We start from the raw sequence: 24,974 nt of genomic DNA on the forward strand, positions 1-24,974 counted from the left end.
AAAGTGTGTACTGTTTCAGGCAATTAGAGAATAGGTCATTGTTAATCCTTGTGGAAAGAAGTTTAATAATGCAAGGGGGAAAAGTTAGGTCCCAACTAGCCTATAAGATGAATTAGAAAAAAGGCCCTCCTCTAGTCTGGTGGACACAACTCCTAAGCATAGTTTGGCGAGCAAACAGTGCCTTTGTGAGGAAAAAAAGAAAGAAAGACCCTTTCTCCATCCCTAGCATCCATGGGAAGGATTTTAGAGCCTAGTCCTTCCTCTCCTCAGCCAAGTACTCCCACCCCCTTTTGCAGGGGCCCCCTTGCCTAGAGCCTAAGGATAATCTGCCAATCTGCCAGCCACTGTCTATTTCCCTTTCTCCTGATATATCTACAAGATTCTTTTGGAGAAAGGTGCTAGCATATTGATTTCTAATGTTAAAAATTCTTTCTAGCAGGGCACTGTGGCCTGTGCCTGTAGTCCCAGCTACTCCAGAGGCTGAGGTGGGAGGGAACATTGCTTGAGCTCAGGATTTGGAGGCTGCAGTGCACTATAATTGTACCTGTGAATATCCACTGCACTTCAGCCTGGGCAACACAGCAAGACCCTGTCTCTATTTTAAAAAAAAATTCTTATCACTGCTTTTTACTTAAGAGTCCATTTCACACTAATTCATTGATTCTTTTATTGAAATACAATTTACCATAAAATTAACCCATTTAAAGTGTACAATTTAATGGTTTTTGTATACTTACAGAGTTGTACCACCACCATATCAGCACAGTCAATTTTAGAACATTTTCATCAACCCAAAAGAAACTATACCCTTTAGATATCACCCTCCAGCCCCCGGAACCTCTGGCTACCACTGATCTGCTTTCTGTCTCTACGTGTGCCTATTCTGGACATTTCATAGAAATGGGATCATATACTTGGTCTTTTATAACTGGCATCTTTTACTTAATGTTTTCAAGGTTCATCCATATAGCAGCATATATTTGTACTTCATTCTTTTTCTTTCTTAACATTGAGATAAAATTGACCACGGAGGCGGTCTACAGAAATAAATCAAAAAAAGAAAATAAATGAGAAGAAATAAATTGAGGTAAAATTGGTACAATGTAAAATATACCATTTTAAAGTACTTTAATTTTTTTTTTCTTTTAGAGACAAGAGTCTCACTCTGTCACCCAGGCTAGAGTGCACTGGCCCAACCATAGCTCATTGTAACCTCAAATTCCTGAGCTCAAGGGGTCCTCCTGTCTCAGCCTCCCAAATAGCTGGGACTACAGGCACGCACTTGTTTTTTGTATTTTTTTGTAGAGACAGGATCTTGCTATATTGCCCATGTTGGTGTTGAACTCCTGGCCTCAAGAGATCCTCCTGCCTCAGCCTTCCAAAGTGCTGAGATTACAGGCACAGCCTGACTTTTCTTTCTTTCTTTTTTTTAGTAGAGACAGGAGCCTCTCTCTTGCTCAGGGTGGTCTGGAACTCCTGACCTCAAGCGATCCTCCTGTGTCAGCCTCTCAGAGTGCTAGGATTATAGGTGTAAGCCACAGCACTTGGCCTGTTTTTTTTTGGGGGGGGGGTTTGTTTTGTTTTGTTTTTGAGGAGAAAGAGTTTATTAATTTGCCAGCAAATGAGGAGGCTGGCAGACTCCCGTCTGAAAGTACCAATATCCTACTACTGACTTTTCATAATGATGTCTTTGTAGTACAACGTTTTTAATTGCAACGAAGTGTAACTTATATTTTTATTGCCCATGCCTTTATTGTTGTGTCTAAGAACTCGTGGCTAACCCAAAGTCATAAAGATGTTCTCGTACGTTTTCTTTTAGAAGTTTTGTATTTTGGGCATTTATAATTAGCTTGTGATCCATTTTGAGTTGATTTTATGTATGTAGGGCGTAGGGTCCAGTTCTTTTCTTTTTTCTTTCTTTTTGTATGCAGATATCCAATTATCCTAACTCCACTAGTTGAAAAGATTGGACAGGTACCTCTGAGCAGTGCAGCGGTGAGCGCGCTGGTGCTGAGAGCGAGCGGAGAAAGGACGGGCCTCGGTGTCCAGGCAGTGCCGTTTGGAGCCACGTTCTGCCCGGGCCATGCTTTCCTCCGCCGCGCGTAGTGCTCACCGGTACTACGACTCCCAGCATGCACCTCGCAGCCCGGCCCTCCGTGGAGCGAGAAACCCGGACAGACGAGGAAAGGCAGAGCCACGGACTCTGGTGCCAAGACCGGCTCCCGCCAACCTTTCTCAAGGCTGTGGTCTCCGCTAGCCGTGCGACACCACGACCCACACACGCCCCTGCCTGTAGCCCGCCTCAGCCTACCTCTCTGGTCGATCCGGACTCGTTTCTTCCCCGAGTTTCCCGCGGGAACTAACTCTTGAAAGAGGACTTACCGCAGCCGAGAGTTTGGCAGGCCCGGCCAACCAGAGGCGAGCTTGGGAGCCGAGGCGGGCAGCGGGGAGAGAGCGCCCCGTTTCTCCTGGGAAGAGTGGGCCAGGCCGGGCTGGGAGCCAGAGAGGGGAAGCAGGGGAGCCCGGCGGGGTGCGGAAGTGCACAAGCCCTCCCTGGAAGGGTGGGGGCTTCGGCGGTCGAGCCTCACCCTTCAGAAGCCTCCTTCAGGTTCCAGGCCAAGCCTCGGCCACTATGTCCCACCAGACTCCTCCGGACTCCAGCTGCCTGGACCTGTGGAGGGAAAAGAATGACCAGCTTGTTCGACAGGTCAAGGTAACACGGCTGCTGGGACCCTCACTTTGCAGCCCCAGGATTCCAGAAAGCGACTTTGCAGATTTACCCCAGCTGATGCGGGTGGGGGGAGCTGAATTTGACCAAAAAGTGAGAAATGACTGGAAAATGCATCCCTTGCCACTGCTGCAAGGGGAGAAAGAAGGACTGATCCTCAGTGACACCCCCTTCCACATTTGGCAGGTGGCTCAGGACTCCGGTCTGTCTTTGAGGCGACAGCAGTTGGCTCAAGATGCACTGGAAGGGCTCAGGGAGCTCCTCTGTAGTCTGCAAGGTAAGCAGGGGCCTCTCCAGGATGGTCAGTTCCCCTCCTCCACAGCCAGAGCCCAGTTCCTCTTTTGCATTCCTGGGATTTAGGTGATTACTCAGCGGTCAGGGAGTCGTTTTTTAAGGCACAGAGGGGACTGGCGTGGAATTGTCTTTGTAGAGGTAAATCCCCCTCCTCCTTACACACAAACACACACACAGTGGTATTTGAAGAGGTGGTTTCCAGGACAGTCTGATCTAGAGCACTTTCTGCCCTTTCCAGACTCTCTGTCCAAAGGGTAGGTTCTTTATTGAGGCCATTTTGGAGTGGGGTGATCTCTGGCTTGGGGTCTTATGTCGAGAATCTTCCATGGAAAAGCCATGTATAAAACCAGCATTTATTGCTCCAGGGCTCCCTGCAGCTGTTGCTGTTCTCCCCTTGGAGCTGACTGTCACCTGCAACTTCATTATCCTGAAGACAAGCGTGGCCCAGGGTTTTACTGAAGACCAGACTCAGGATATCCAACGGGGCCTAGAAAGAGGTGAAGACCACAGATTGTTTCCCATCCCCTGCTAGCATCAGTCTGAGTTTAAGCTCTTGTAGGGGGATGGGAGGAGCAACAAAATCTGTCACCTCCATGGAGAGAGGTGCCATTCCCTGACCCTCCCTGCAATCCTCAGACCAGGTTGAGGTATTATGATTGTGACCTTTGGGTTCCTGCAGAGGAGGAAAGCCAGAGAGTGTGGGGAGATGGAGGATGAGGTCCCACCTCAGCTGTGTGTACATACTCTGCAGTGCTGGAGACCCAGGAGCATCTGGGGCCCAGGTTGGAACGAGGGCTCATGGAGCTGTGGGAGTCCGTCCTCCATGCTTCCTCCCTTCTGCTGCATCTGCTTCCTGCCCTGCACCGTCTTGCTGGCCTGCAGGCTGCCCTCTGGCTGGGCACTGACCATCTTAGGGACCTGGCTTTGCTGCTGCAGACCCTGAATGGCAGCCAGGTAATGGGAGAAATGACCTGGAGCTGAAGGTCTCCTCCTTCCTTCCTCCTCCCTCCTCTCTTCTTCACAGCTGCACTAGTGTCGTTATGTACTGGAAAGGCTGTTGGGTTGGTGGTCAGAAAACCTGGGTTCTCTTAGGGACTCTTGGGTGACCTTGCCCCGGTTGGTCCCTCATTGGGAGGAGTCTCTTCGTAGTATTTTTAAAAACAGCTTAATGAATTTGGGTAATGTTAGGGTTCTTACGACCTTGCTGAAGTCACCTTCCAGCTTTAGGGTTTTTTGGGGGGTTTTTTTGTGTGTATGTGTTTTTTTTTTTGAGACAGAGTCTTGTTCTGTAGCCTTGGGTAGAGTACAGTGGCATCGTCATAAGGTCATTGCAACCTCCAACTCCTGGGCTCAAGCGATCCTCCTGCCTCAGTCTCCGGAGTAGCTGAGACAACAGATGCTCACCACCACACCGGGCTGATTTTTTCTATTTTTGGTAGAGACTGAGTCTCGCTCTTGCTCAGGCTGGTCTCAAACTCCTGACCTCAAGCGATCCTCCCACCTCGGCCTCCTAGAGTGATAGGATTACAGGCGTGAGCCACCTCACCCTGCCCCAGCCTTAGTCTTATTGGTAACCCAAACATGGTCCTTGCCCCGTGTCCTCATGGGCTTGTCCTGAGTGAAGAGGCACACTAGAATAGATCATCACTGCCTCAGATCTTTCTTCTTCTCTTTATTCTTACCCTGCAGCTATCCATTTCTTAGGACTAGGGGATCCCTTGAGCTCAAGGTCCAGCCAGGATAGACTGATACAGGAGAAGAGGGAGTGGTTATGGGCTTGGAGCTTCTGGTTGTCCTTTTCTCCCCAGAGTGGATGCTCTGAGGATCTGCTGTTGCATCTAAAAACCTGGAGTCCCCCAGCTGAGGAATCAGATGCTCCATTGACCCTGCAGGATGCCCGGGGATTGAGGGATGTCCTTCTGACAGCATTTACCTACCGCCAAGGTCAGCTAGCAACCTGACTCATCCCTTCCCCCGTTTACGGGGTCCTCTGGACTCATACCTTCTCTGTCATGTCCCATTCAACTTCATGGAACTTCTCTGGGTTTTTGTTCCCCATCATGACCCCTGCCCTATGGGCCTCTGCAAGCTTACACCCTGATTGTGTGATCCTCAGGTCTCCAGGAACTGATCATAGGGAACCTGCCCAAGGCACTAAGCAGCCTGAATGAAGCAGCCTCAGGTCTGTGTCCACGGCCTGTGTTGGTCCAGGTGTACACAGCACTGGGGACTTGTCTCCGTAAGATGGTAAAGACAGTCCTAGGGTCAGTGGGGGGAACCACGGGCATTGTTGATAGCACTTTGCTTTGTAAGGGTAGCTGAGGCCTGTGTCCTCCCACCCCTCTAGGGAAATCCACAGAGAGCACTGGTGTATTTAGTTGAAGCCCTGAAAGGTGGATCAGCCTTAGGTCCTCCACTTCTTGAGGCCTCTAGGCTGTATCAGCAACTGGGAGATACAGCAGCAGAGCTGGAGAGTCTGGAGCTGCTGGTTGAGGTAAGGAACTGCCAGGAGAATATATGAGGTGGAGGATTGCTGAGGTGCTTGTGTTGGAGTGACTTGACTAGTCAAGATACACATATAAAGAAGTGTGGTTCCCACATATAGATATACTTTCTTCTTTCTTTTTTAGGCCTTGAGTGTCACCCACAGTTCTGAAGCCCCTCAGCTTCTCATTGAGGTAGAATTACTGCTCCCACGACCTGACCCAGCCTTGCCCCTTCACTGTGGCACCCAGAGCCAGGCCAAGCACCTGCTAGCAAGCCGATGCCTACAGACAGGGAGGTGAGGTTTACCTTGCTCACCTGAGCTCCTGTTCCCACTTCTGATGCTTCCCCTGGGGTGTGATTTTGCTTTTGTTCCCATGAGTTGGGGGATGAATGAGGCAGTGGTAGGACATAGGTCCCTACTCCTCAGCCTCCTTATTGCTGAACGTGAACTAAGGAATGTTTACCTGGATACTAACCTCTTCTATCTTTGAAACTCTGAAGTCTCCTCTACAATCCATTGTAACTGGGGTAGATTCATACTGAACCAGAGTTGGAGCCTCAAGACCCAACCCTCCCTACTATGCCTCAGGGCCCATGAGCATCCCTGTGTTAGCTAAGAGAGAACATTCTCATTGGAACCCTCGGAAGGCACTGCTAGGGCCTAAGGTGACGTTCATGAGCTATGACTCCTCAGGGCAGAAGATGCTGCAGAGCATTACTTGGACCTGCTGGCCCTGTTGCTGGATGGCTCGGAGCCAAGGGTGGGTGTGTCTTTAAAAGCTTCTCTGCAGTGGGGTGGGTTTTTAAGCTTGTCTGCAATGGGGTGGAAGGGTTTGGATCTTTTTTGCAGTAGAGCAGGACTGCTGTTTTCTGTTTTTCTATTGTTGTATCTGTCTAATCTGGGGGGGGCCAGGTCTTTGCATGATACCAGAGCCTGGTGAAGAGGTTTGGGATGGTGGCTTATGCCTCTTCAAGACACTGCCTCCTCCTCCCACCCCAGTTCGCCCCACCCCCCTCCCCCCCAGGGCCCTGTATGCCTGAGGTATTTTTGGAGGCAGCAGCAGCACTGATCCAGGCAGGCCGAGCTCAGGATGCCTTGACCGTATGTGAGGAGCTGCTCAGTCGCACATCATCTCTGCTACCCAAGATGTCCCAGCTGTGGAAAGGTGCCAGAAAAGGAACCAAGGGTCTGCCACACTGCCCACTTTGGGTCTCTGCTACCCACCTGCTTCAGGGCCAGGCCTGGGTACAGCTGGGAGCCCAAAAAGAAGCAGTTAGTGAATTTAGCTGGTGAGATCAGGGTCTTGGGGAAGGTATGGAGGGATGATTTTCTGACTGGGACCTGAGATGGTGAGGTCCATTCTCACCTACTCATGCCAGAGTTTCTGAGATTAATTTCTCTTCACCCCATTCCATGCCCTACTTCAGGTGCCTGGAGCTGCTTTTCCGGAGCACACCTGAGGACAAAGAACAAGGTGATCTAGACTCTCAATTTTCCTCTTACCTCCTGAGGTGGTGGTGGTAGAAGTGGGTTCCCCTTCCGTGTGTCCCAGCTCATGAGGGGACTTAAGGGGATTCCAGGCACAAGAAGAAACAGGAGGATTTGGGGTTTAGTGATTGTGAGGCTGGGAAGACACATCTTGACTTTAAGAGTGGTCCCCAGGGGCAGCTTCCAACTGTGAGCAGGGGTGTAAGTCAGAAGTGGCACTGCAGCAGCTTCAGGCAGCCGCCCTGATTAGTCGAGGACTGGAATGGGTAGCCTGTGGCCAGGATATCAAAGCCCTACAGGACTTCCTCCTCAGTGTGCAGATGTGCCCAGGTATGTATGCTTGCATGATGCTGGCTATGCACAGATGTGCAAGGATAGTGAGGCCTGGAAAGGGAGGTACTTGGGCATAAGTATAAGGGTGGTGTTCCCAGACAGGAGGGGTGAATGGGGTTGTGCTGTATATATCTAGGGATATACCCAGCTGTGCACATGCAAACATATACAAGTGTGTTTGCAGGGCTCCCAAGAGTTCCCTGGTCTCCCCAGTGTCCTCACATACAAAGACCACAACTATGCTGAATGGGTTAGGTAGGAGCAGGGCCAGCTTAGCCCTTTGTACTGGGCAGATAGTGGACCTTGGGATAGGACAGGTTGTGAATGATCTACTTCTGCTTCCATGTGTGAGTGAAGGCAAGATACTTCCCCTCTCCAGGCCTCAGTTTCCCTTTTTATAAAAGGATGCCTAACATTATGTCAAGTTCTAAGACTCTGTACTCTGGGGTGGGGCTACAGGTAATCGAGATGCTTCCATTCACCTGCTTCAGACTCTGAGGAGGCTGGATCGGAGGGATGAGGCCACTGCTCTCTGGTGGAGGCTGGAGGCCCAAACTAAGCTGCCACAGAAAGATACTACATGGTGAGTCTGAGGCCTGCTGCCATGGGGCTGAGGGTCGTTGGAGTCCTGGAGTCCTTAGACCTGTTGGAGGTAGTGAGAAATGGAAGGGAGGATATGGTTGCCCATATCTTCCACCAGTCTTTCATTCTTAGCCGTCACTCTTCTTGCTCTCCAGGTCTCTACCCCTATACCTAGAAACCTGTTTGAGCTGGATCCGTCCCTCTAATCATGAAACCCTCCTTGAAGAGTTTCGGACGTCTGTGCTGGAGCCTCATGGCCTGTAGCTGCCACATTTCCAAGACTTTAAACTGGGCCATCTGTCTGCGTGGAAGGCTTTCTGCTTTACCATCCTTGGGGAGTATGGCTGGAGCTGACCATTCCTATATAACTCCTGCACTGATGAGTCTGGTGGTAGTCCTGCAAAATTTGGACTAGTTACTACCATTTTGGTTCTGGAGGAAACACTCTCTGCCACCAAGTCATTGACTTTGCTTGTGGCACATTTTTTCTGGTTTCCCCTTTTCTTGTGTTGAGTAAAGTCTCCTATTTATCTGTTGTCTGTCTACTACCTATACTTGAGTGGAAAGGCTGCCTGGTTGAGTGCTGGTTGTCTAAGATGCCCTCTCTCAACATCATCTACCTTATAAGCTTCAGGTCTGAGTATGAGGAAAGAGTTATAGGAATCCTCACTCAGGAAGCAGTGGCTTTAGTCCTTTTCACTGCCTGAAAGCAGAGCTCCAAAGCCCAGGTTCCTGTTCTAGGTGACAGAGTGGAGTTAGGTCTGGAGGATGGTTTAGACAGGCCTCTCAGGACAAGGGTGGGTACTTGAGACTCACTCCTTCCCTAATCCCAAATGCTAGAAACTGGACCTGTCTCTGCCAAATTTATCTGTATGGGTAGGGGGTGAGAGATGAATTGAGTCAGCATGCCACCAACAGCTGCCTATTTATTACAGTCAGGGCCAGCTGTCATTTTGAACCCAAGGACTTCAAGTCCTAGCGTGCAATTTTCTTGATGATTTGGGTTCTATTGTATATGAGCTGTGTTCTGTGGTTGCCCTGTGACCTCCCTGGACTTGATTGCCCTCTCTTCTCCAGTCATTAATTCCCTATGGTAAGGGGAGCATGCACCTACAAGTGTTTAGAAACTGCATAGCCCGTGGGATTGGGATTACTATCGGTGTGCCATGACAATAGGGTAGAGTGGAGTAAGACCTGGGGTGCTAGTCAAAGGGGTCAGGGTAGGGGTGGTTGGAGCCAGCATTTTGAAGGAGCATGGAACATGGTTACGCTGATTGATGATGGAGTTTTAAAGGATCCCCAGGTTTTGGAAGAAAGTGGGTGTATAGATTATCATTACAACAGGACTAGACTGATACAGGGGTTCAATCCATTGTGCCATGTTCTTCCAGGAGGATAAACTCAGGAGCCAATGAACTGGAGCCAAGTGGGAGAGTCCGCCTCCAAAGGATTAAAGGCTCTCGTTTTACTAGTCGATCTTGCCCTATTCCTTTCGTTGATTGGTCGAGAATCCCAATCCGTCGAGGAAGCGTGGCGTTGCGGCCAATTGACGTGGCGTTACTAGGCGTGTTGCACCCCGAGGCGGGAGCTAGGCCGCAGGTGAATTTCCTGATTGGCTATGGTTTGCGGGTTGCTGGGGAGAGGCGCAGAGAGGCGGGCGGGAGTCCCCAGGGCAGGCGCTGATTGGCTGAGGTGAGAGCGGCTTTCCTTCCGATGATTCGGCTCTTCCCTGCTCAGTCTTAGCGAAGCGTCTGCTGCCGTCGTTTGAGTCGCCGCTGCCGCTGCCACCTCGCGGATCAGAGGCCAGCGTCGCTCGCCCGCTGCCCCGGTGCCGCTGGAAGGAAGCGAGAGGGAGGCCGCCTACGGGTTTCTCGCCGCTGCTCGCCCACCGCCCGGTAGAGCCGAGCCCGGGCCCACTCAGTCGTTTGGCACCCCTCGTAGCCGTTACCTGCGGGCCGCCACAGCCGCCGGCCGGGAGAGGCGCGCGCCATGGCTTCTGGAGCTGAGTGAGTGCGCGCGCCGCCCGCTCGCTGCGGGGGCGCGCACCGCGGGACCCGCCGCGCTGGGTAGGCCCGACTGGGCCTGGCCGTGGGCGCGTCTGAGAGGTGGAGGCCGGGAAAGAGGAAGGGAAGGAGAAGAAGGGGGCGAGTGAGGGGCCGCAGGCCGGGCTGGGCCCGGCCAGTCCCTGCTAGTCCCTGCTGCGCACCCGCGCGCCCCCTAGGCGGGGCTTGCTTTGGGCCCGGGTCGGAGCCTGGGCCAGATCGTGCTGTGTCATGCAGGCCCCGGCCGGCCTGATTGGCTCCCTCGGAATGGCCGTCCCAGCCTAGCGAGGTCTTCCGGCCCACACTGCCGGCGCGGAGCCCCGGGACTTTGGGGTCCCCATCTGCGATCCAGCCTACCACCCGCTGAAGGCCTTTGGTCCCCGGAGAAAACAGGCCACGCGAACCCGAGGCCCCAAGTGGGCCTGGTGGGCGTGGACTTTGGGCCACGTGAAGGCCTCGGGAACCCTGAGACTGAGGCAGAGGCCGAGGCGGGGAAGGCACTGCGTGTTCAGGGAAGCTCATAAGCAGCCTTTTTGGGGCCGGTCGGCCTGGCCCGAGGTGGGCATCCTCTGCGACCTGAATAGTGAGGGTTTCACTTCTAGCCTTCTTCCTACTTTAGGCCTGTTCATGCAAGAAAGTTTTAGTCAGTTTTTCTTGATGTTACGACCTGGGGGTGGGGAGACAATAAGTCTTCTGTAATATTTTAGGTTCTTGCTAAAGTTCGACTCTCAGTTCGCATTTTATGTTCCTTCCTAGATTTCATGTTTCCTGGTGTGCAGGTTGGAGTTGCCCTACAACACACACGCCCCTTTCCCCAAACAGCTACGTTGAGAAATTCTCTCAGCTTTCTGGCCCCACCTCCATCCCTCAGGAAAGCATCTGATGAAACCTGGCCACCTCAGCCAATTCAGTTTAGAATCGAGAGTTTTAGATGCTGAACAAAACACAGCCTGTGGAAACTCTTCTATGCAAATCACCTTCCTGCCTTGAAGAGATTAATTTTTTGAGGTGTTCCTTTTCCTAACAAGTTTCTGAATTGAGATGAAGTATTACTCAGTTGCTTACTTTAAAAGGACTACTTATTAATACTTAGAATATTTTCTTAGGTTATATCCAGTCAATCTTTCATTTTCAAAAATAAAAATTATTGGAACCTGGTATCATAGGTGGTTTCTACCCTCTAGGTCATCTTTGATGACTCTTACCTCAAAGTTCCCTGTGGCCTGTTGAGGTTCTGGAAAGGGCCTGACTCATGCAGATGACCATGGGAATGTTCCCAAAGACTGTCTAGAACTGATGTTGTCCCATGGTCAGGCTGAATTCTCTTTTCTGATCTTTGTAGGTAGATTGGGAATTAGAGGTCTTTACCTTAAGGAAAGGGCATAGCAGTCATCTCCAGAGCCAGGGTCAGGCATGGTAAGCAGATTGGAGGTTTTCCTAGAATGCAGCTTTGAGATTAAAATGCAAACTGATGATTAGAAGCGCCTGACACTTTTTTATTCTCCTGCCTCAGTCCTATAGATCAAGCAGGAATATGATCCTCCCCTGAAAGGGTATTTTGATGGATCAGGAGCGAGAATCGTTCAGTTGACGTTGCCCTTAGCTGTCACATTGACCATGCTTGACTTCCAGGGTGTTGAAAAGCATTGGAAGATTCTGCTTATTCTACAGCATCGTGTCCAAGGGTGGCACGCTTTTAGGTAGGGGGAGGCAAGTTTGAGCTGAGGAAACTGTCATTGGAAACAAGTTTAGAGGCAGTGGTTAAAGATGATGCAGCCTATGTGTGAGGGTCAGCATAAAGCTTACCACTTTGTTAGATGAATGGGGTTTGTATTTTTGTTGGGTGTATCAAGACCAAAAAATATAAAAATCCTGTGGCTCCCTAGCTGGTATTCTAGAGCACAAACATCTTTTTTTTTCTTGCAAATTGTGAAGATATTTCCAATGAGTATACTATTTGTCCTATTTTGTTGACTTCTGTATCCCCAGCCCCTACAACAGTGCCCCGCACATAATAGATATGCGTTAATTTGCTAAATGAAGAAATAATTTTCTAAAAATGTATTTTGTTTGCTTCTTCCATTGCCTTGCCTCTCTATTTTGTTTAATGCTCATGTTTTCCTGAGCCTTACCTTACTAAGAGGAGGTAGTTCTTCTAAGGGAGAGCTCATTGAGTCTAGTAAGTGAAGGCTCGAGGTGATCTAGGTACAAAATTGATGTCACTGTCCCAGTGAATGATCCTAGCTTCTAGGAAATGATAGAAACTGGGTTTAGGTTAAGCATGGTGGCTCATGCCTATAGTTCCAACACTCTGGGAGGCCAATCCTAGAGGATTTCTTGAGGCCAGGAGTTTGAGACCAGCTTGGGCAACAAAGAGAGACCCCGTCTTTGTAAAAAATTAAAAAGTTAGCTGGGTGTGGTGCCATGTGCCTGTAGTCCTGGCTACTCAGGAGGCTGAGGCGGGAAGATCGCCTGAGCCTAGCCCAGGAGTTCAAAGTTACTGTGAGCTATGATAGTGTCACTGCACTCCAGCCTGGGCCATGGAGGGAGAGCCTGTCTCTTAAAGAAAAACCAAGTTTAGACCTAGGCAACCTTGATTTGGGCGAGAGGGATTTAGATTTGCCCCAATTCTCAGCGTTTCTTGGTTTTGACTCTTTGAACCAACTCCATGGAATTGTGTGTCTTTGCAGCAATTACTGTGAAGCTCCTTTTGAGCTTGAGCCTCTTTCTGAAAGTTCCAGATCTATTAGTGTCCCCTCCCCCCCACCCCCATATGATGGTCTTTGTGGTTAGCATTCCTTTGGTAGTATGGAATGCTCTAGCATTCAACAGGTTTAGCCTGTGAGAAGTGTAGTGCTAATGATTCTGCTTCTTTGTCCCCAGGCTTGCCTGGTAGGACTTGAGACCTCCCTGACCTCTAAAGGAAGTGGTTTTATCCATTTCATTCCCCTGCAAGGTTAGCAAAGAAAGAGCTTGTGCTTTGCTCTGCAGTGCTAATTATGGTGATCATTAATACCACGTGCCAGACATTGTGTTGAGCACTTTACATTCATCATTTCTCTTTAGACAATAAGCCTTTGACATAGGTGTTACTACATCTACCATTTTACAGAGGAGGACATCAAAAGTCCAGAGAGGTTAGCTAATTTGCCCACATTCACAATTAAACTGTGACAGGGTTGGGATTCAGACCCAACAGGTCTAACTATAGAGCCCTGCTCTTAACCTCTATTCTATATAATCTAAGACTACTTTAATTTTTCTAATTGCTATATAGCCTCCACTTCTATCATGTCTTCTTAGGCCATAGTTTTCTGATCCTGGGGCAGGATCACTCACTTGGGGCCTTGTAGCTGGGACATCAGTGCACAGAATACCAAGAGCTACTGGAATGAGTATTGTAATATATGCTAGATACTGCTTTTCATGATCTTGGCTGAATTTCCTTCATCTGAGCTCTCTGGTATAGTGATAGCTTCATGTATTCACTATTTCCTTCGTAAGTATGAGTTTTAGAGACTGGTGGGGCCCCTGGGGCTGAAGTATCTATTGGGACTGATTTCATTTCCTCCTTGTAGTTCAAAAGGTGATGACCTATCAACAGCCATTCTCAAACAGAAGAACCGACCCAATCGGTTAATTGTCGATGAAGCCATCAATGAGGACAACAGTGTGGTGTCCTTGTCCCAGGTAAGTTGGATCCACTGACCGATCTTTCCTTATTGTATTTATTTGAGGGGTTTTCCCAGGTTTCTTTTCTTATTTTTCTTGCAGTGACCACAAATAGAGTGGGGTTTACTGGGATTCCCAACCTCCAGGGCTGCTGCTTTTCCCCTTCTGCCCAGTCACCAAAAGGCCTTAACCTTCTTTCCTCAGCCCAAGATGGATGAATTGCAGTTGTTCCGAGGTGACACAGTGTTGCTGAAGGGAAAGAAGAGGCGAGAAGCTGTGTGCATTGTGCTTTCTGATGACACATGTTCTGATGAGAAGATTCGAATGAATAGAGTTGTTCGGAATAACCTTCGTGTACGCCTAGGGGATGTCATCAGGTGTGTGGGGGGTTCTTGGCCCTTCAGGGATGGGAGGCCAGAAACAGCCTGCATTACAAGCAGGACAAAGTCCTTGGCAGCTGTATATAGGAAGCCTCCTGGCCATGGGAAGATTTATGCCTCGGGTTGTCTTTAGATTTCGGTTCTGCCTTCTTGGGACTTCAAAATCCATCCCTACGTGGCCCTTGGGACAAGGTAGCATTTCTGTGACTTTCTTGATGCCTTTATTTTTTCCTTCCAGAGGTATAACTTATACCATGGTTTAAGATGCCATTTGAGGGCATGTATCTGCCAATGACCTCTTTACTTTCTTACTACCGTGTTGAATTAATGGTTTATGTTAGGGCTGGAATGAAGTGGTGGTGTGGGCACGGAAGATGGGTCCTAGCAGGTCTTTTAAGGACTTGAGTTTACCTAGGAGGAAGGAATAGTTGGAGCTAGACCTAGGGTAGCTCCAGTGTGAGTGATTTTTGTTTGTTCCTGCATAACTTTAGGCAACAGGTTTCCATATCTTGGAGTCACCTCTAGCCACTGCTACCTAACCACCCATTAACTGGCTGGGATCATCCCAGGCTTCTGATTCTTTTTCATGGTTAAATTTCATGTAACTTTCTTCCTGGATGTGCTTCTCACTTTCTCAAAGTGTTCTAACCCATCCACCTTAGATTATTTTACTTTTTTCACTTGTATTTCTCTGATCCTAACACTTGATAGCTTAAGCTCTTCCCTTGTAATATTAAGTCACCAATATTAGCTAGCAGGGGATCATCTTTGAATATCTCTCACTGAAGACTCTGCATGTCTTTATGGGGTTTCTAAATGTGTGGCTCTTGATTTTGGCTCATTGATTAGGAGTGGGCTGCCCTAGCAGCCTCTTGTAGTGACTCCTTCTACCCAACCCTGAGTGTGACCTGTCTTAGTTGTGCTTGGCTGTTCCTTTGCCTTCAGTCCCACCCTACTGTCCTTCGTCTCTTCACATAAAGCCATCCCTACCTTTTCTCTTGTACTCACCATCAGCTGTCTGTGCCAGGCCCTTATGCACGCCCAGTGCTTGAGTCTACAGTATGATTGGTAATGTGGAGTCTGCTTGTCATTCTCAGCATCCAGCCATGCCCTGATGTGAAGTACGGCAAACGTATCCATGTGCTGCCCATTGATGACACAGTGGAAGGCATAACTGGCAATCTGTTTGAGGTATACCTTAAGCCATACTTCCTGGAAGCGTATCGACCCATCCGGAAAGGTGAGAGATAATTTTAGGAACTAAGCTTAGGAATGGTTATTTTTAGGGAATAAACCTTGGAGCATCATCTCATTTTCATATATGTGTGTATACACATGCATCCTACACCCATGCTCATGAATCTTCCCTCCCTCTCTCTCTCTCCCTCTCTCTGCTCCAGGAGAGTAAGCTATCCATCCTCTCATGGATCTCTAAAGGAGGTGGTCCATTTTGCCTGTGTCACAGTCCAAAGTGCACAGGTCTACCATTGGTGGTTACAGTGAAAACTTGAGCTAACTATACCTTGGAAGTCAGAACTTTATGGGCTTCTGACAAGTCAGGTTTTGTTCACTATCTTCTTGAGTGCCAGAGGGACTCTTCACAGTTGGCTTTCTCCTCTCGTTTGGTGCTTACCATTATAATGGGGAGGGTGGAGATAGGGCAATATCTGGTGAGCTTGTCATTTTATTTTTATTTATTTATTTATTTTGAGACAGGGTCTCATTCTGTTCCCTGGGCTAGAGTGCAAGTGGCATCATCATAGCTCACTGCAACCTCAAATTCCTGGGCTCAAGCAGATCCTCTTGCCTTAGCTCCCAAGTAGCTGGGACTACAGGCACATGCCACCATGCCTGGCTAGTTTTTTATAGAGATGGGGTCTCACAATTGCCCAGGCTAGTCTCAAACTCCTGGCCTCAAGTGATGCTCCTGCCTCGGCTTCCCAAAGTGTTAGGTCTCAAAATGCTAGGATTACAAGTGTGAGACACTGTGCCTGGCTGAGCTTGTCATTTTAGAACCTAGGATCTAATGAGGGATTCTCACTTGGTCTTGGTAGTTGTTGCCTCTAACTACACTTGTACTGCTTGCTTTCATAGGAGACATTTTCCTTGTACGGGGTGGGATGCGTGCTGTGGAGTTCAAAGTGGTAGAGACAGATCCCAGCCCTTACTGCATTGTTGCGCCAGACACGGTGATCCACTGTGAAGGGGAGCCTATCAAACGAGAGGTTAGTTTTCTCCCTGATCCCAGTACCCAATCTCGTGATTACTCAGTGTGGTAGTTATCAAGACTGGGTGCTCTTTGGAAATAAGCTTCTTTCCAGAGGTGGGAAACCTTCCAGCTATTCATTTTTGGGCCCAGGTGTTTTCTGGAAATAAATGATGTCAGAAATTTTAAAAATTAGGTTAAATCCAAAAGATATAAGTGATTGGAGTCATTTTTGAAGTAAAGCTGATGATGGTGTCCATGCTTCTGCCCATTCTCAGGGTTTCCAGCTTCAGGTTTTAGGGAATCCTTCCTGGTAAGACTAAGGACAGTTTGAAAGGGAAGCACTGTGCTAGAAATCTTTGCCTTGGGATTTTTCATAATTTTTTTTTTCTTTTTTTGAGACGGGGGTCTAGCATCTCGCTCTTTGCCCTGCTGGAATATGGTGACGTCATCATGGCTCACTGCAACCTCAAACTCCTGGGCTCAAGCAATCCTCCTGCCTCAGCTTCCCAAGTAGCTGAGACTACAGGGGCACATCACCATGCCTGAGTAGTTTTCTATTTTTTGTAGAAATGGGGGTCTCACTCTTGCTCAGGCTGGTCTCAAACTCCTGACCTCAAGTGATCCTCCTGACTCAGCCTCCCAAAGGGTTAAGATTACAGGAGTGAACTACCACGCCCAGCCTGCCTTGGGATTTTTATAGTTGTTCTTTGAGACGGGATCCCTTCAGAAAAGAATCTTATACTCACACAGCAGATTTTTGCACACTATATAGTGGAATGACTTGGAGAAATTCAAGTTTTGCTGATATAGCATTCCTGCCTTCTCCTTTCTTTGTCTCTTCCATATTCAGGATGAGGAAGAATCCTTGAATGAAGTAGGCTATGATGACATTGGTGGCTGCAGGAAGCAGCTAGCTCAGATAAAGGAGATGGTGGAGCTACCCCTGAGACATCCTGCCCTCTTTAAGGCAATTGGTGTGAAGGTGAGCATCCTAGGCTCTGTGGGATCAGTTCTAGGGTGGCGATTAGTGACTACTCAGTGTCTGAACTCTTTTCATACATGGCTTTCTTTATTGCCTTGGATTAGAGAGGGATAATATATTCTTTGAGTTTATAGAAGGCTCTAAATTCATTAAAACTACTAGTGGTCTAGAACAGAGCAGGCTAATTACATTCTCTGTTGAATTTTTTTTTTTTTTACAATCCTTTAAAAATATGAAAACATTGTTGTCTCAAAGACCCTATAAAAACAAATACCACCATAGTTTGCCAACGTGTCTAGAGCAATGTCACCCAGTAGAAGTAGAAGTTAAGGAAATTTGTATAGAGGATCCTGAGTCAAACATTTGAGAGTTGCTATTCTGTAATATAGCTTCCCAACCTTTTCCATATCATGGGACACAGTGAAGATGAAATTATTCCTTTCCTTAGTATGTGTTGTACAAATAGTTTCCTTTTCTGTGTGGACAGTTTCTATGTCCTGCCTGTGGATGAGACCATAGAAAAGGTGGCTTCAAAGAAGAAAACTTGTGATTGTAAGGGAATGCATTCCAACATGATAATAAATACTGTTTGGTTGTGGTTACTGCAGTGAGTGAGCCTCTGGCAGTGAAGAGATTAGACTCTGATTCTTAAATGGCTTAACTGGTCCTTGACTCTTCATCTGTCTAAGATTGAGCCCTCGTCCCAGGATCTTCAAACTCACTTACAATACAGTTTCTTAGGGTGGTTTCTCTGCCCTTAGTCTCCGGTGCAAATTGCAATCATAAATGTTGCCAGTTTTCTAGCGATGTTTTCCCTGTTGGTAATAGGAGTGAGTATGGCCTGAAGTAAACTCTGTCCTAGCATTTACAGCTAAGGGCTCGTTCCTAATGATGTCAGGGTTGAGCCCGGCTTCTCACCCTCTATTTAGAGCCTTAGTCAAGCCATTTTAGGGTGAATGGGATTGGGAGAAGGTGGGAGTCTGAACCTAATCACACTCTGCATTGGTCTCAGCCACCTCGGGGAATCCTGCTTTATGGACCTCCTGGGACAGGGAAGACCCTGATTGCTCGAGCTGTGGCAAATGAGACTGGAGCCTTTTTCTTCTTGATCAATGGTAAGAGACTTGGTTCATCTTGTGTCTGACTAGTGCTGGGACTTTTTCTAAGTTACCCCAACAGACTAGACGTAATTCTTAGCTGGGCTCATGAGCTGGAGAGCTCCATTTGCATCCATGCCCTTGTGCACACACTTTAGCATCTTTCTTCTGCTGGAGTGTGTTACAGACAGATGAACATCAAGGGAAACATAGTTTATACTTGTGCTTCCTGTCCTGTCTCCCCTTGAGAAAGATTGTAGACAGGTGAAGACATTTGGCCGGGGGAGCAAGCTAGAATGAGTAATCAAAAGATGCATGCTCACTGATTTTAAAGGGTTTAAGGAAGATGGGCTGAGATCACTGGCTCTTTGAGAATGCAGTTTAGCTAGGGTAGAGGTCCAACCGGTGTGCTACCTCTGCTGCTCTGGCTAGAGGTCCTAGAGCATCTCTTATCATCTTTATACTTTCAGCTCCACTGTGAGAAATGTACTGAGTCCCTTTGCTTCTCTCCAGCCTGGCCTGGTGGGTTATTTTGGGATAATGGCTGATAGAGGCTCTGAGAAGATAGATGCAGGCCACCTCACCTAAGACCTGTCTCTGGGCTGGACGAAGAAGATAACTGATTTCTTTTGGGATTGGGAAAGAATATAGTTTTGTTATTGTCTCCATTCTGTATCCTTCCAGGTCCTGAGATAATGAGCAAGTTAGCTGGTGAGTCTGAGAGCAACCTTCGTAAAGCCTTTGAGGAGGCTGAGAAGAATGCACCCGCTATCATCTTCATTGATGAGTTGGATGCCATTGCTCCCAAAAGAGAGAAAGTAGGAGCTTACCTGAGGGGATGTTGGGGGGTTGGAAGGTCCTGACTTCACTTCTGACCAGACATCCTGTTCTAACAGACTCATGGAGAGGTGGAGCGGCGTATTGTATCACAGTTGTTGACCCTCATGGATGGCCTAAAGCAGAGAGCTCATGTGATCGTCATGGCAGCAACCAACAGACCCAATAGCATTGACCCAGCCCTACGACGATTTGGTGAGGACCCCAGGTTTCTCAACCCTGTCCTTGTTCATAGGGAGAGTATAGTTCTACTGGGCTTAATCTCCTTGATCCCTCCTTTGTCCTTCATCTTAGTCACCTAATCCTGAGGATTTCTTGAAGCTGTTTGCAGTGACAGGGCCCTGGTGTCCTTTTTCTTTATCCTATATCCTATCCAGAGTGACCAGCTATCCTGGTTTTCCTGAGACTGAGGGGTTTTCCAGGACATGGGACTTTTAGTGCTAACCACCAGGACAGTCCTGGGCTGAGATGTTTGGTCACCTTAGGCCTGTCCCTTCTTTCCTCTGGACTAGAAATGAGCCCTGTTTATGTTCATACACTGTCCCACAGGTCGCTTTGACAGGGAGGTAGATATTGGAATCCCAGATGCAACAGGACGCTTGGAAATTCTTCAGATTCATACCAAGAACATGAAGCTGGCAGATGATGTGGACCTGGAACAGGTGGAGTGGTGATGAGGGCTGACCAGGAGTTAGGTTATCTGTCTCCAGGCAGTTGCAGGGAACTGGCTAGGGATGTAAGCTTAAAATGTGAGGAGATTGGCTTTGATTCTTGGGCAGGGGAAAGGATGTGATCTGAGATTGAATCCAGGAAAGTGAATTGGCATGTTTCTCAGTTGATTCTGCATTAGAGCAAATCAGAATTACTGGGGCAGCTTTACTTCCCAGGCCCCAAGTCTAGGCTTGAGTACTTAAATCTAGCCAGTGATGGGACTACTAGTATGTATGTGTTCAAGGAAATGGGAGGACCCAGAGATAGGAGTCTGGGAAAGGGACCAGGATTCTGTTGTCTCTGAGCCTCCTAAGGCAACTGGGTCTTAGAGACAGCATAGTAAGTAGATTTTCTCTCTACAGGTAGCCAATGAGACTCATGGGCATGTGGGTGCTGACTTAGCAGCCCTGTGCTCAGAGGCTGCTCTGCAAGCCATCCGCAAGAAGATGGATCTCATTGACCTAGAGGATGAGACCATTGATGCTGAGGTCATGAACTCTCTGGCAGTTACTATGGATGACTTCCGGGTAAAGACCACACCCCTGCCTCAAGCACACACACATATACTTTGATCCCTCCCCTGTTAAGTCTCATCCCCGCTTTTTCCTCCTTTTTTATTAGTGGGCCTTGAGCCAGAGTAACCCATCAGCACTGCGGGAAACAGTAGTAGAGGTGCCTCAGGTGACCTGGGAAGACATTGGGGGCCTGGAGGATGTCAAACGTGAGCTTCAGGAGCTGGTCCAGGTAGGGTAACTTGGTCTAGGGTGAGTCACTGCCCCAGCACGTTGTAGTTGACCTGGGTGGTCTTGGTGTCAGCATGTTCTCTGTAAGAGTTGTGAGAGCATGACTCAGGAACCTGATTTTGTCAGGTTTGAGGCACTAAGGAGCCTGCTCCTAGAGAACCTGGATCTTAACACCATTGGGTACATGATAAGTCGTAGGTGGGATGCTTCTGTTTGGTGAGGTTTCTTTCATAATATGGAGATAGCCTTGAACCATCTTTCCATTTCCTCCTAGTATCCTGTGGAGCACCCAGATAAATTCCTCAAGTTTGGCATGACACCTTCCAAGGGAGTTCTATTTTATGGACCTCCTGGCTGTGGGAAAACTTTGTTGGCCAAAGCCATTGCTAATGAATGTCAGGCCAACTTCATCTCCATCAAGGGTCCTGAGCTGCTCACCATGTGGTTTGGGGAGTCTGAGGCCAACGTCAGAGAAATCTTTGACAAGGTGAGCTACAAGAGACTGGGCTATTTCTTCACTTGCTTAAGGGCAAGATAGGGCTAGAGTTTGTTTCTTCAGGAGAGTTTAAACAGTCTTACTGCTGGCAGCTCAGCTGGGGAAGTGAAAGTCATTTTGTTTTCCTTTCCTTATTAGGAAAGGAAACCCAGTTTTGTTAGTGCTTTGAGTTATTCTGTCCCTACCACAGGCCCGCCAAGCTGCCCCCTGTGTGCTATTCTTTGATGAGCTGGATTCGATTGCCAAGGCTCGTGGTGGTAACATTGGAGATGGTGGTGGGGCTGCTGACCGAGTCATCAACCAGATCCTGACAGAAATGGATGGTATGTCCACAAAAAAGAATGTGTTCATCATTGGCGCTACCAACCGGCCTGACATCATTGATCCTGCCATCCTACGACCTGGCCGTCTTGATCAGCTCATCTACATCCCACTTCCTGATGAGAAGTCCCGTGTTGCCATCCTGAAAGCCAACCTGCGCAAGTCCCCAGTTGCCAAGGTAGGTGACCATGGGTGGGGCCTTATATGAGTCCTTGAGCTGGTGTGGAGTGCTCTTTGGTTCCTGAGTTATATTCCCTTGGGGATTTCTGTGGTTAGGTTTGGTCTAAAGGGAAGATGGAAGATTCGAAGATACTAGGATAATCTAGAGTCAATCAGGAATAAAATGGAGCAACAGATGATGGGGCAAGCTAGAGTGCTGGGAGTGCTTTGGTGGCCCAAAGATCTGTGTGTCCCAGGGGAGGAGAGGCTAAATGCTAAGATAGCTCTGTTGCTTGTTAGGATGTGGATTTGGAGTTCCTGGCTAAGATGACTAATGGCTTCTCTGGAGCTGACCTGACAGAGATTTGCCAACGCGCTTGCAAGCTGGCCATCCGTGAATCCATCGAGAGTGAGATTAGACGAGAACGAGAGAGGCAGACAAACCCATCGGCCATGGTGAGTCTGCATCCTTTACTCAGATGTGCCAATCCTGGGGAGCCAGGGAACAGTTTCCATCAAGTGGTAAAGAGTAGAAGAAAGATCATGTGACTGAGAAGACATTTAGCAGGGCATCAAAGAGAAAGAATACTGAGGTAAACCCATTCAGTCTGGAATAAGGCTGAGAAGAGATGAGCCAGCAGTATGCTCAGTCTGAACGAGGCTTCATGAGGGAAGTCAAAGTATGACTGCAGCAAACAGCAGGGCTTCAAACCTAGGATCCATCAACCTATCCCTGGTTGGGAGGAAGGGCCCCACAGACCTCCCATAATGGAAAATTTGCTTGTGCATGTGTGTAAGCTCCATAATGGTAGGGACCCTATCATCTCGCTTGTTTCCCACTGTATTCTGGCACCATGTTTGGGACTTAGGGAATAAATAAATAGATATAGATAAATGAATGAATGAATTTCTTTACTTTTTGGAAGGGACCATTTCTCCTCCCTTCCATGGAAGCAATCTCCGAAGTGTCAGCAACTGGGGTAGCCTCGATGGGAGAGATAGGCTTTGAGCTGGGCTATGAAGAGAGTAGAATTTGGATAAAGGAAGTAAGCAGCCCAAATAACTTGCTCTAGTAGTAGGGTTGCAGAAATTGGGGAAAACTGGGTGTGGTTAAGAGTGTATTTGTTAATTGGAATAGAGACCACTAGGTAGAATATAATACAAATGTGGTAAGCACTGAGAGCCATTGCCATTTTGTTTTTATTTATTTATTTGTTTTTAAGACAGTCTTACTTTGTTGCCGTAGGTAGAGGGCAGTGGCGTCATCATAGCTCACTGCAACCTCAAACTCTTGGGGGCTCAAGAAGCAATCCTCTTGTCTCAGCCTCCGGAGTAGCTGGGACTACAGGCCTGCGCTATGACACCCAGCTAATTTCTATTTTTGGTAGAAATGGGGTCTCACTGTTGCTTAGGCTGGTCTCCAACTCCTGAGCTCAAGTGATCCTCCTGCCTTGGCCTCCAGAGTGCTAGGATTACAGGAGTCAGCCACGGAGCCTGGCCTGCCGTTTGTTTGTTTTTTGTTTTTTGTTTTTTTTAATTTTAGATTTTCTGAGGTATGATATAAATACAAAAAAAAAACCCACCCTTTTTGGTCATTTCCATGCTTTTTTGATAAATGTGCTTAAGTTCTGTAACTACTACCACAGTTGAGATACAAAAATTTCTTTTGTCCCACGAAGTTCCCTCAGGCCACTTCAGTCAACATCTTCTCCCCTCCCATAGCTCCTGGCAACCATTGGTGTGATTTCTATCCCTATAGTTTTCCCTTTTCCAGAATGCATTGGTAAGTTTTTAAGCAGAGCAGTGACTCAATTTTATGAAGTATGGTCTGGCAGCTTATTCAGGTTGGGTTAGAGGGACAGGGAGACCAATAAACTACTGCAGTAATGGGAGGCGGGGACACCAGTGCCAGCATCCAGGCTGTGCCTTAACTGGCCCTTGTGATTTGTGTTTACCAACTTTATAGGAGGTAGAAGAGGATGATCCAGTGCCTGAGATTCGTCGAGATCACTTTGAGGAAGCCATGCGCTTTGCCCGTCGTTCTGTCAGTGACAATGACATTCGGAAGTACGAGATGTTTGCCCAGACCCTTCAGCAGAGTCGGGGCTTTGGCAGCTTCAGGTAACTTGGTTGGGAGCACTAGGCAGTGCTTAAATGGCCTTGGGGACTTATACAAACAAGGTGGTGGGAGTCTTAAGGAGGCTAAAGGGTAGTTGTGGAAACCTTATGCAGGTCCTGTCCTAACCCTCTTTTTCGGCTCTGCTCTTGTGCACACAGATTCCCTTCAGGGAACCAGGGTGGAGCTGGCCCCAGTCAGGGCAGTGGAGGCGGCACAGGTGGCAGTGTATACACAGAAGACAATGACGATGACCTCTATGGCTAAGTGATGGTGGCCAGTATGCAGTGAGCTGGCCTGGCTGGACTTGTTCCCTGGGGGAGGGGGCACTTGCCCAGGAGGGACCAGGGGTGCGCCCACGGCCTGCTCCATTCCTCAGTCTGAACGGTTCAGCTACAGTCAGACTCTGGACATAGGTTTCTGTTGCAAAAAATACAAAACAAAAGCGATAAAATAAAAGCGATTTTCGTTTGGGAGGCAGAGAGTGAATTACCAACAGGGAATTGGGCCTTGGGCCTACGCCATTTCTGTTATAGTTTGGGGCAGTGCAGGGGACCTGTGTGGGTTGTGAACCAAGGCACTACTGCCACCCCCCACAGTAAAGCATCTGCACTTCACTCAACGCTGCCCGAACCCTCCCTTTTTCTCACTATCCAACCTGGATAGGTGGGTGAGAAGGGCCACAGTTGCTGGGTGTTTATATAGAGAATAGGTTGATTTTATTTTACATGCTTTTGAGTTAATGTTGGAAAACTAATCACAAGCAGTTTCTAAACCAAAAAAATGACATGTTGTAAAAGGACAATAAACATTGGGTCAAAATGGAGCCTGAGTCCTGGCCCCTGTGCCTGCTTCTTTTCCTGGGAAGGGCCTTGGGCTACCCATCACTGCCAAGGCACTCTTCCACTTGGGAAATCCTGGAAGTAAGATTGCACCTTCTTCCTTTCTTGATCAACATCGGTATGATGTCCCCTGCTGCATCACTGGATAGGACTGTGGTGGAGGGGGAGCAGCCTGACAGAGCTCCAAATGTGGAGAATATGGCATCTCTCTACCTGTATTTGATGTGAACAGTAAGGCTAGGCCTGCAGAGCCTCTTATCCTGACCAAGGACTGTATTGGGGTACCCTCTGAAAATCTTAGGGTTGCAAAATGATACAATCTCTGTCTACAGGTGGATATTCTCTATGTCCCCTGAAAAATTTTTTAATTACATTATTTTTCTTTTTTCTTTCTTTCTTTTTTCTTTTTTTTGAGAGAGAGAGACACGGTCTTGCTGTGTTTCATATTCCTGGC

General features: G+C 48.1%; 2 protein-coding genes across 3 annotated transcripts; both read left to right on the forward strand.

The window, feature by feature from the left end:
• Positions 1-1,931: 1,931 nt before the first annotated feature.
• On the forward strand, positions 1,932-8,449 carry FANCG (FA complementation group G). Of its 2 annotated transcripts, XM_045562909.1 has the most exons (14): positions 1,932-2,713; positions 2,915-3,005; positions 3,388-3,519; positions 3,774-3,976; positions 4,831-4,966; positions 5,139-5,269; positions 5,370-5,516; positions 5,653-5,804; positions 6,204-6,270; positions 6,510-6,799; positions 6,938-6,984; positions 7,173-7,328; positions 7,791-7,914; positions 8,069-8,449. In XM_045562909.1, the coding sequence occupies exons 1-14, from the start codon at positions 2,633-2,635 to the stop codon at positions 8,175-8,177; spliced, it is 1,866 nt and encodes a 621-aa protein (XP_045418865.1). In that variant the 5' UTR covers positions 1,932-2,632; the 3' UTR covers positions 8,178-8,449. The 2 variants fall into 2 exon arrangements, with proteins under 2 accessions (XP_045418865.1, XP_045418866.1); XM_045562910.1 differs by lacking the exon at positions 7,173-7,328.
• A 102-nt stretch (positions 8,450-8,551) lies between these two features.
• Positions 8,552-24,504, forward strand: LOC123646178 (valosin containing protein). Its single transcript, XM_045562908.1, has 18 exons — positions 8,552-9,512; positions 9,651-9,919; positions 13,534-13,645; positions 13,832-14,004; positions 15,105-15,247; positions 16,102-16,232; positions 17,067-17,198; positions 18,211-18,313; positions 18,980-19,113; positions 19,192-19,327; positions 19,682-19,794; positions 20,206-20,370; positions 20,465-20,587; positions 20,861-21,073; positions 21,273-21,581; positions 21,863-22,018; positions 23,529-23,683; positions 23,840-24,504. Exons 2-18 carry the CDS (start codon positions 9,903-9,905, stop codon positions 23,943-23,945), a joined length of 2,421 nt encoding a protein of 806 aa, XP_045418864.1. The 5' UTR covers positions 8,552-9,512; positions 9,651-9,902; the 3' UTR covers positions 23,946-24,504.
• Positions 24,505-24,974: the final 470 nt, after the last annotated feature.

The sequence above is a fragment of the Lemur catta genome, chromosome 10 (assembly GCF_020740605.2).
Source record: "Lemur catta isolate mLemCat1 chromosome 10, mLemCat1.pri, whole genome shotgun sequence".
NCBI lineage: Eukaryota > Metazoa > Chordata > Mammalia > Primates > Lemuridae > Lemur > Lemur catta.

Excerpts from the sequence above, each read along its gene's own strand:
- LOC123646178 (XM_045562908.1), top strand. Across the intron at positions 13,646-13,831 it reads GTGTGGTGTCCTTGTCCCAG|CCCAAGATGGATGAATTGCA; the intron begins GTAAGTTGGATC and ends TTCTTTCCTCAG. Across the intron at positions 16,233-17,066 it reads GGGAGCCTATCAAACGAGAG|GATGAGGAAGAATCCTTGAA; the intron begins GTTAGTTTTCTC and ends TTCCATATTCAG.
- FANCG (XM_045562909.1), top strand. The coding sequence starts at position 2,633 with ATGTCCCACCAGACTCCTCCGGACTCCAGCTGCCTGGACCTGTGGAGG. Across the intron at positions 3,520-3,773 it reads CCAACGGGGCCTAGAAAGAG|TGCTGGAGACCCAGGAGCAT; the intron begins GTGAAGACCACA and ends CATACTCTGCAG. Across the intron at positions 5,517-5,652 it reads GTCTGGAGCTGCTGGTTGAG|GCCTTGAGTGTCACCCACAG; the intron begins GTAAGGAACTGC and ends TTTCTTTTTTAG.